This window comes from Phyllostomus discolor, chromosome 1 (assembly GCF_004126475.2).
Source record: "Phyllostomus discolor isolate MPI-MPIP mPhyDis1 chromosome 1, mPhyDis1.pri.v3, whole genome shotgun sequence".
NCBI lineage: Eukaryota > Metazoa > Chordata > Mammalia > Chiroptera > Phyllostomidae > Phyllostomus > Phyllostomus discolor.
This window is the reverse complement of record NC_040903.2, coordinates 154,031,354-154,042,330: the sequence shown is the minus strand read 5'-3', so window position 1 is coordinate 154,042,330 and position 10,977 is coordinate 154,031,354. Positions and strand designations below refer to the sequence as shown.

General features: G+C 41.1%; 1 protein-coding gene across 2 annotated transcripts in view; it reads right to left on the bottom strand.

Annotated features, from left to right (window-relative positions):
* Window positions 1-6,133: 6,133 nt before the first annotated feature.
* BUB1B (BUB1 mitotic checkpoint serine/threonine kinase B) overlaps window positions 6,134-10,977 on the bottom strand; it is a 66,088-nt gene continuing 61,244 nt past the window's right edge. For both annotated transcript variants that reach the window (XM_028507402.2, XM_036031651.1), the window contains exons 21-23: window positions 9,319-9,490; window positions 8,440-8,546; window positions 6,134-6,699 (exon numbers count right to left, since the gene is read on the bottom strand). In XM_028507402.2, coding sequence (XP_028363203.1) covers window positions 6,468-6,699; window positions 8,440-8,546; window positions 9,319-9,490 — 511 coding nt within the window. In that variant the 3' untranslated portion in view covers window positions 6,134-6,467. The remainder of the gene's footprint in view (window positions 6,700-8,439; window positions 8,547-9,318; window positions 9,491-10,977) is intronic.

Below are 10,977 nucleotides of genomic sequence, written 5' to 3'. Positions count from 1 at the left end.
TTTAATGGGTATTTGTTTTTATGAAATTTCATCCTCACTTGGCTAATTGCAGGACTGAAATAACTAAATAAAATACACCACGTGAGCAGGCCGGTAAGATTAAACTACTTTGAAACTGCCGCACACACTTATTCACGTAACTGTTTCAAGTGAATGTGAGGCTGATTTAAACACAGGTGGGAAATAAAGCACACATTGTGATGGAATAAATAAACCTGTAAAAATAACATTTAATTTTGAAAAGAATACACACAACAATGAAGTGTAATAGCACGATGCAAGGTCAGCAGCCAGTCACAACAGCAGGCTAAAGAAACGCGCATGCAGGGACACGGACAGACAGGGGAGCGGGTTTCTGCGCCGGGCACGCGCAGCGCAGGACAGGCTCCTCCCCCTCGCTGAGGCTCTCCTGCAACTTGTTTTTTGAAACTCATGGCTGCTCCTTTCCAACATTTTAATTCCCTTATTTTTTGAGAACTATGTGCTAATTTCTGGGAGCATATAAAGTAAGTAGACACATAGTCCTTTGCTCATATGAGGTTTGAAAACTAGCAGTTTGATTGGGCAACCACTGTTCCCCACGGAGAGAAATCTGAACTTACGGGACAATAACGCTCAACAGCGGAGTTTGCCGCCGCCGGAGCCTCTAGCAGAGCGAGGTTACCGGAAGTGCTGTGCTCCGATGGGGGAAAGGGAGGTGTTTACAGAGGTTCAGCCTAAGTTCATCACTGTGTGGTCCTTTCCCAATCACACAATGTCAGTTTCTGGAAACTCAAGTTTTTAATACAAAAGCCATAAAATATATTTATTTTGAGCAAGTTGAGTTTTATATAATTCAATCCCTTGTTCACAGACATAGGAAGTTGTAACAGTAGGAAGATGGTAGTTTGAGAAAGCATATCTTGAATAGAAACATGACAAAACATTTGAGCACATGAATTTTTAGCATACTAAAAATAGAAGTTTAGATATATTATCCTCAACGATTTAAAATTATTTTCGGGCTCACATTTTATTTCCAAATTAACCTACATTTCGCATTAGAAAAACAACTAACATGTATTAAGCTTTTTACTTTTTTAAATGTAGATAAGGGAGAAGATGACAAACCACGGCCCGTAATTCTTAGCCTAGATTATCCTGTGGACGTAAGAAAGTAATGCCCCTACATATCAGAAATGTACAAATTAACAAGTAAAAGCCTTCGTTCTTTCCTCTCCCCACCATTATACCCTCTCCCCACAGGCAATCACTTCGTCCTTTTTGACAGAAGCTGAACATGTGGGCAACTCGTCTTTCAAAGCCTAACTCAGGTTCTGCCATCTGGAAGGCTCCTGCCAGACTGGAAGACGGGCCTTCAGCAGCAATGCCAAGGCACCCCACCCCTGTCTACAAAAGTGGTCTGATGTCACCTCCGCTTAGTGCCAGGACCCTGCGTTCCCAGGGTCAGACTGTTCTCTCGGACATAAGGAGCCTTGGAAGCAGGGAGGACGGTTACAAACAGCGCTTTATCTCCGCCCACCAGTGTCAATATTTCTTTAAGGTAAATAGTAGGAGACTTGATCAACAGAAAGAAATGAGTATTTAAATTTAATAAAAATTGCCAAATCACCTAATAATGCACTAAATTTGCATTCCAGCTAATAATGAGTGCTTGCCTCCCTTATCCTCAAACACAACTTTCAACTACTACGTGAGTGATGAAAACTTCAGGTTTATGTTGCATTTTTTACAGGAAACAAAGCAAATCCCTGCCCTTAGGAGCTTAAATTCTGGTAGTAGGACACACACACACACACACACACACACACTTTCAAATGACTGTGAGGCTCAATTAAACACATGTGGGAAATAAACATTTTGATTAAATAAACTTGGAAAAAATTTAATTTTGAAAAGAGTAAACAGGACAATGCTCACCCTCACACACACTCACACTCACACACACATGAGGTGGTTGATAGGTGCCAGAGAGAAAATAAGGCAGGGTAAAGAGGAGAGAAAGTAATAGCAGTGTGTGTGGGGCAGCTATTTTGCACAGAATGGCCAGGAAGGCCTGTCTGATGAGATGGCTATTTGAGCAGACACCTGAAGAGCAGTAAGGGAGTAATCCACGTGAAACCCAGGAAAGGACATTCCAGGCAGGAGAAAGGGCAAAGCGAACAGGCTGTAAAGAGAGAAACTAGTCGCCATGTTTGAGGGGCACGAGGAGGTGGGCAGATGAGAGTGCCAGAGTGGGGTGAGCAAGGGAAGGAGGAGTCAGGGAGAGGTCAGGAGTAGTCGGGTCAGGTCTTAGATGCTGTGCTGCGTGAGATGGGAGGCCACAGGAGGGCTCGTACGTGCCTGGAAGAGGGAGAGGAGAGCAGAGACAGTTGTGAGAACTGAGGCAATCCAAGTGAAAGATGATGCAAGTATGAGGGGGAACCCCTCAAAACTGGAATTGTCTTCTGGAGGGTGGGCCTCTTGTGGTATACAGACTTCCCCCACTAGATGAGTGTTCTAGAAACCCTTCTGTGTCAGTGTACCAGTTGGCATTGTTGTCTCTGTTTGGCTTCAGTGAATTTTTTGGGAAGACTTTCCACACATTTGCCCATTTCAAGATGGGTGATTTATGAGCACACCTGCCCACACTGTGCTGAGTGTTCAACAGCTTTTGACCAAAAAAACCCGGCATGACTACCATGCCCCAACCTCCCTATTCACCCAATCTTGCCCCGGTGACATTTTTGTTTCCTGGGATGAAAAAAGTCCTCAAAGGGAGCTCTGGCTGGTGTGGCTCAGTGGATTGAGAGTGGCCTGCTCACAAAAAGGTCATCAATTGATTCCCTGTCAGGTCACATGCCTGGGTTGTGGGCCAGGTCCCTAGTTGGGGGCTTGGGAGAGGATGGATGTATCTCACATTCATGTTTCTCTCCCTCTCCTTCTCCTTTTCTTCCCTTCTTTCTAAAAAAAATTAAAATAATCTTGGAAAAAAAAAAAGGCTTCAAAGGGAAATGTTTTGCCCAATGTAGAAGAAGTGAGACAAAAAATGGCAGAAGTACTAAAAGGCATCGAAATTGACAAGTTCAAACACTGTTTTGAGCCCTGGCTTGTGTGGCTCAGTGGATCAAGTGCCAGCCTGCAAACCAAAGGGTCAGTGGTTCAATTCCCAGTCAGGGCACATGTCTGGGTTGCAGGCCAGGTGCCCAGTAGGGGACACTAAAGAGGCAACCACATATTGGTGTTTCTCTTCACTCTGTCCCTCCCTTCCCCTCTCTAAAAATAAAATCTTTAAAAAAATGTTTTGAGCAGTGGAAAAAAACATCTTGATAGGTATACTGCATTAAATGGAGAGTACTTTGAAGGTGACTGAAGTTTAAACATGTAAGAATAAATACATCATTTTTTATATTCAATAATTAAAATCTGGGTTTTTTGGGTCCCACCTCATATGTATTTGTAAGTAATTTTTCCTACTTTGTTTTGTTTTTTGACAGGAGAGATAAGTGGCCATGTTAGATTTTGTTTATTATACTAATATAGCAATCTTCTGTTTATATCTTGGTTTAATGTCACATAGACAAGAAATTACAAAGTAAACTAATATTTTATATTCTTTTTTTGTATTAACATTTTTGACCTATCTGAAATTGTTTTGTGCATAAGCATTAAAACACATGGCTATGACATTTATCCATCGCACAAGAGCACCAGGCTGAGAAGGACCAAAACCCGGCCAGGCAATGGTGCGTGGTGGGGCACTGCGTACACCAGAGGGCGGGCCTCTCTCCAACCGGTACAAACGTGCAGCGCAGACCAGTGGTGGCACTGGTGGTAGAGATCCACCTCTAACCCACTGTCTCCACGGCAGTCATTGAATAACACGTCTTTCCCCACATTAACTTGAAACGCCACCTTTATCATATTCAATTCATGGCTTCATGGGTCTTTGGTGGAGCCATGAACCTCAAAGGTTGAAGTTTGTCTTATTAAAAAAAACTTTTCTTTAATGTACCTTCCTTACAAAGGGAACCTTTAATTTTAGGAGGCAGATTGGAAGCAAATTTTAACATATTAGAAAGAGTTGGTGAAGTTGGATAAATAACCTCTCATTTTCTGATGCAACAGGCGAGAATCATTTCTTTGCTGTCTTTGCTTAAAAACTTTACCCTAAACACAGTAAGATTCATTTCAGAGTCCTGCGCTAAGCCTCTGAAAGGCTTTCTTATCTATCTTGAGGTAACAGCTCCACTAACAGTTTGACGTCCTGCTGTTACAGGAAAACCCTGTGCTTCTAGGTTCAGGCTCGGCACTGGTTAGAGCGCTCTTTTCCCCGGGGAGAGGGCTCTTCCACGCCGGCCATCACAGGGGGGCGGGGCTTCAGAGCCACTGCAGATTAGTGAGGGCACTCTGTGCTCCATGGTCTCTTTCAAACGGAAGTGAGAATCCTGCCTTTTCAGCTTTTTGATTTTTCTTCCTTCTAGGTCCATCATCATGCTACTCTGCCTCAGTGAGAAAAGAATTAAGAATCATTTAAAACTTCAGTAAAAAATCAGAGGCTTCTTTCTCCCAAGACAAACAAGCATAAGAGATAAGAGAAATACGAATGTGCCAGCATGTGGTTTTATGCTTCGGCAAAGAGAAGATGAAGGCATCACAGGTCCCAATTGGTCAGGCACTGCTCCTGCCCCCTGACAAAGGCCTGCAGTTGGAGGGGAGGGGAAATAGGGGGAGAGGCGGCAAAACAGTTGCAAGTTCTCAAATGAGTAGCTTCCTCAGATTCTCTTCCCTTTCCTCAGAGTGGACTTTCAGAAATTAATCTCTCCCCATGCCCACTGGTTGGTCAGCCTTGCTGTCAAGGCTGCTGAAGAATTCACTAGATGGCAGCTAAGTTTATGTAAGAAAGAATCTAAATTTATTGCCCAGCCTCAGAGTAATGCCTTTGTGTTAAGCAATAGATGGAAAAATGAGGAGAGCAGGGGGGCTGAAGGGCTCAATCACTAGAAGATACAAATACATTGTTTTACATCTTCAGTTGTATGAGAAGAAGCATGAAAATGTTTGAGGAGTCATATTTTAGTTAAGAGCAAGAATTTCTGACTCGGCGCTTCAACTATATATGCTTAAATATTTTTAGTTGAGACATATTTAGAATTTTCTGCTTTCCAGAAATCTTAGAGCAGTAACAGTGACAGCTAGAGCTTAAAAAAAATCAGGCACCAGAATGGAGACATATATGATAATTAAAAAAAAAAAGGTTTTATTTACTTATTTTTAGAGAAAGGGGAAGGGAGGGAGAAAGAGAGGGAGAGAAACACCAATGTGTGGTTGCCTCTTGAGTGCCCCCTACTGGGGACCCAGCCAGCAGCCCAGGCACGCGTCCTGACTGGGAATGGAACCAGCGACCCTATGGTGTGCAGGTCTGTGCTCAATCCACTGAGCCACAGCAGCCAGGGCCATATATGATGATTCTGATATTTAGATATGAAGTAAATAATTTTCAGTGTCCCTTTATACCAATTTCCTTTCCTATCCCCAAGGCCAGGGGTAGTTCATGCTTCCATGTGGGGGCCTAAATACTTCATCTAGACCTACTCTTGCAAGTTACTCCACACTTCAGAGTTATTTCTTTATTCTGACCTTCCACATCTTCAGATCTTCCAAATAACAAGACCCCTTTCTATTCCTTCACGTCTCCACCAAGTCATTCCGTGTGGAACACAGAGGTCATCAGCCCATTTCTAAAGGGTTGCTAAACCCCATTCAAACCTTTTCTTTTCCTTTCTAACAGCCACTGACATAATCAGAGACCCAGTAGCAACAGAACCACTACATTATATAAATAGACCAAGGAACTTGGTGGATAAAAAATAAAAAAACATTAAAATACATTGAGAACATATATATGTTCTCAATGTATTGCCACTTGAAATTTAAGAAAATTTGGCCTTGTATAAATCGTTTTATCTACTTTTCAATCCAGACAACTTAGTTGAAGGTCAGGAACACCTGAAGAAACAGCTGCTCCGTCATGACCCTATCGTAACAGTCCCAAATCTAGACTATGTACGTTTCCATGGCACCATGGTTCCTGTCTACAAAAATCAGGCTATTTATCATCTTAGTTGGCAAGAAGTAGAAAGGATGGTAGAAGCACAAATTTAACAAATGCTATTTTATTATTTACTAAAATACACAGTGATTGTAAGGGTACACCTCACAAATTACAAAAAGGAAAAGTACAGGGGAAAGTAGAGACAAATGCATTAGACAACAAGGTACCCATTCACATGGAGAGCATGTAGAATAGAACAGTTCTTTGTTAGTTAGACAAGAACAAGAGTAGGTACATTGCTGTGTAAAAAAGTGCCAGTTACCTAGAAGTATACCGCTACCAAAAAGTAGAAGAGTGTTGGCGGTGCATCTAAATGTGCCCTAAGTAGATGACAGCACACACAGGTCGGGGTCCTACGACAGAACCAGTGGCTTCAGGCAGGCATCTGAGAGACACTTGGCTGCCTATCTTGCTGGAAGAGCAAAGCCCCAGGACCAATCAGCTTCCCTACCTTCCATAAAGCTTTGTTCAGGTGACTTTGGAATGTGGTGTCAAACACCCCATTCATTTCTGCTGCGAGTTCCCTCAGAACAGACACTGTGGACTCATCACTGGTATTCAGAATCCGCACAAAGAATTTATTCCACAATTCACCATCTTTTAGCCTAAAAATATATAAAACCATTTCCATCAAGATTAGGCATATAAAAGTTAAAATTCTTTCTGTGTTTAACTCAAGAAGTACATTTATGCATCAAGATGATTTAAGGCAATGCCCAGAACTCTAGGGTTAGAGATCATTCAAGTAGTCCTTTGAAAGTCCAAGGTGAAACTTTAGAAAAAAAAAAAAGACTGACCACAGTGGGAAAAGCCATAATACAATGCACAAAAAGGGGGAAAAAATTCTCTCATCTGAATCTACACATTTCCGTTGTACTAAGATGCAGCCTTTCCCTTGTACAAATAGAAGAAACATGAACGTCGTCTCCTCTACTCTGACTTTCCTAAAGTCCAGGTCACTGGAGACCGCAGCCCTTCTCTACCCACCCAGTGGTTTGCTATCTCCACGATCCTCGGAGAATACGAAGCTTGACTGAAGTAACTACATGATATTTTAAACCTATTTTTAAAGTACATGTTAGAGACAAACAAGACTGGCCAAACTCTGAATCAAATAAAGAAAAAAATGTTATTCAATTGTTGGGAGGGGGAAATGGAGGAGAAGAGGTGTTAAATCTTCAACACTGATTTTTTTTTTTTTAAACCAAAGAACAGCCCTGGCTGGTGTGGCTCAGTGGATTGACAGCTGCCCTGTAAACTGAAAGGTCACTGGTTCAATTCCCAGTCTGGGCACATGCCTGGGTTGCGGTCCAGGTTCCTAGTTGGGGGCGTGCAAGAGGCAACCAATTAGTGTTTCTCTTGCACATGGATATTTTCCTCCCTCTTTTTCTCCCTCCCTTCCCACTTCTAGAAAATAAATAAATCTTAGCCCTGGCTGGTGCGGCTCAGTGGATTCAGTGCCAGCCTGCGAACCAAAGGGTCACTGGTTCAAATCCCAGTCTAGGACACATGCCTGGGTTGCAGCCAGGTCAGGTCCCTGGTAGGGTGTATGAGAGGCAACCACATATTGATGTTTCTCTCCCTCTCTTTCTCCTTCCCTTTCCCTCTGTCTAAAAATAAATAAATAAAATCTCTAAAAAAATTTTTTTAAATAAAGAAAATAAATAAATCTTAAAAAAAGAGAACTTATCAATAAGCATTAGATTGGTAACCTTGTTCTGAGAAGTTATTAGCTCTGATAAACTGAGGAAGAATATGGAATATGTAACAAGGTGAATGAGCAGGCTTGAGGAAGTACTAAAGTTCTGAGACCAAGCGGCTCTCATTAAGAGACCATTTACTTCTTCACCAAGGAGATTCAGTTCTCTGTTTTGGTTCCATCCATTCATTTAAATAAATAATAGCCTACAGTTAGTATATAATTTAAAAATTTAACTCTCTTCAAGAGATGCTTCACCTTTCATAACAACAGCTATGAAAGAGGGGTATAAGACTTAAGACCAGCCCTGGCCTTTATGACAATAAAATCTTTTGGGGGGGGGGGGGGGGCGGGGAGACTAAGACCAATTGGTTAGAAAATTATTCTCATGAAATGTTTTGCAGTCTGTATGATAAATCTAGGTCCAGAATGATGTCTTAAAGTTTGAATTGTTTCTTATTTTTAATTACCAACTCCCCTGTCTTGCACTAGGTGCTCCGCTGACACTCCTAAGAAACACTGGTTGAAACGAATGGAATCATGGCATTGGGACTAAAAAAACTAAGGCTGCCAAAGCAGAGAGAGCACCCAAGAGAAAGCGAAGATTATTTGAACAGGCAGAGACCCTGAAATCACTAATACTTACTCAGAAATATTTTGGCTAAGTCTCCAGAGGGACCCATCCCAGAAGACCTGTAGGTGCTCCTTGAACAACAGTAAATGTGCTAAATCTGCTATACCCAACAGATCTACCTGGAATCACAAAAAGTATTGTCAGCTAAAATAATTCTCTGCTACTATCATGGTAATTTATTTATGTAGGAAGTTGAGAGATACTATAGTGATTAAGTTTATTTTACGATATATTACTTTAGTAGACCATTCCTTACCCTTACAGTAAAGGAAAAGCTCCTTAAGAAGTGATCAGTTGAGCCAACTCTAGGAATCACCCTTAAGAACAAAAGGTAACAAAAATATCTGGACCGTCGAATTCATATTTGTGGACCTACTGCATTTGAGTGGACTCCAGCTGTGATCTAAACGTGGTCCACATGATTAATTCAGGCTCATGCTACACATTCAGTCAGCAAATGCCGTATGTCCAGAGCTGAGTCAGAAAGCATTTGTGCAAATAACATAAAAAACACTCTATATTTGTCCTGATGTTATTTTCATATTACATTATTTGACTTAATAGTCAACGATTCTGATGAATACAGAGCAGACTGTTATCCTTATTTTACAGAGAAGATCACAGAAAATGACTTATACAAGACTGCCTGGATAAGTGGCAGAATTGGCCCCGACACCCCGGCTACTGAGTTAGTCAAGGGTCTGCATGTGTGTGTCTATTCTTTAGTGTTGAGACAAAAAATGGCACATTTTGCTTGAGTTGATGATATTTGAAAACTAGGTCATCTATTCCAGGAGAGAAAATATCAGTAAACAGTAGCTCCCATAGCTTCTCTGGAAAAGAAAGCGACCAGGAAACCCTCCGCACGTGCTCAGGCGTGCTCACACTCACCTGGAAGGGGGAAGAGCAGCTGGCCAGGATCTTTTGTCCTTCCAGGGTCTGCACCGTCCGAAAGCCACTGAGGGTGAAAACATCCAGCTGTGCTCTCAGGTCAACGCTGTAGGAAAAGTCCACTATGTTCAAAGCTTGATTGTTCTTCTCACAATCATAGAGATCGTAGATTCTAAACCAAAATTAAAGAGAGAGGGATAATAAAATAGGCCATGAAAGAAGCTGCATAGATGGTCTTAAAAAAAAAAAAAAAAAGAAGAAAAAGAGGTTCTGTAGGTGTCTTAGCTATGACAACAGCTCCCTCCAGTGGTTAGTTTTTGAAATGCACCTGTAAGAGCAGTGGCAGTGTCCATCCGACCAAGAAAGGAATGTCAAGATTATAGTTTAGTGACACAAAGTACTTACTGTATATCTAAAATACAGTCCATGGTCACCACAGAACATTTATAAGTTTCCACATTATATAAAGGAAGTATTGGAAGTGGAGTGCATGCCTCTGCCTTACACTGTACATATAAAAGCAATGATTATACATACTGGTAAGAATTATGATAGAGAAACTAGGTGTCCTAGTCGTTCTTGTTTACTATTATAAATTAGACATTCCAAGTTTCCATTTTCATTCAGATTCCTCCCTCCCAGAGTTTAACTGAAAACAACATAAAGCTCTTTTTTTGTAAAGTGCTACCTACATTGAAATGTAAACTATACTGTCCCTATTAAACTAATACAAAATTCTCCCTTGCTCTTATTTCAACTCTTACTTCCTGAAAAAACAAAACAAAAAACAAAAAAAAACAAACAAAAACACAACTATGTAACACTAATTCACTATTAATTGATTTTATTTTCCTCGGGTTTATTCCATGCCATAAAGCTATTACACTCACAGAAATGCAGGAACTACTTATGTGAGAGAAGCAGTGGGCTAGTTTTGTGTTTCTTTGTCTCCATGCTTCTCCCAGTTACTCTCCTCAAGTCCCTGGCCAACACTGCTGGCAAGTCCTATTCCTAAGCACAGGCTCTGACTAACCCCATGATACAAAGCACCAAGTGATCTATTTTACTTCAAAATTTATGTCTACTCCCATTTTTCCTTGGTAAAAGTTGTGACCGCTCTTTTGGCCATCACAAAACTATAATTCTCAGATATTTTTAAACTTGAAAGAGGCAGGGAAATGTTTCTTAGGTTAATGAAAAGAAGCAGGTAGGTCTCTTCGCTCTCGAACTGGCCACTCACCATTGCCATGGGCAAGGCATCCATTTTTTAAATTTTATTTTCCTCACAAAAAATATATAAAAACTTCATTAAATGACTTTGAAAAGTTCTTTTAATTCTTTTTGAATCTATCTGAAATTTCCTACCAAATTTGCTAGGCACTGACAAAAAGGCAATGCCCCCTTAACACTATGTGCTTTTCTGGAGTCACTGGTGACTGAGAGAAGGGATATCTAAAGACACAGCACGGAAATGCTCAACCCTTAAAAGGCTTAGTTAGAACACCCCTTTGCTTAAAATCTCCACCATCTTCAGAACTCTAGCACTACCCTCTAAAGTTTCAGTGGTGTGAAACACAGTGAAAATAAAAACTATACCCAGGTTCTCACATTTGAAAACACGTGGCAGGATTTCTGGTGGTCACAATGGCTGGGGGAATC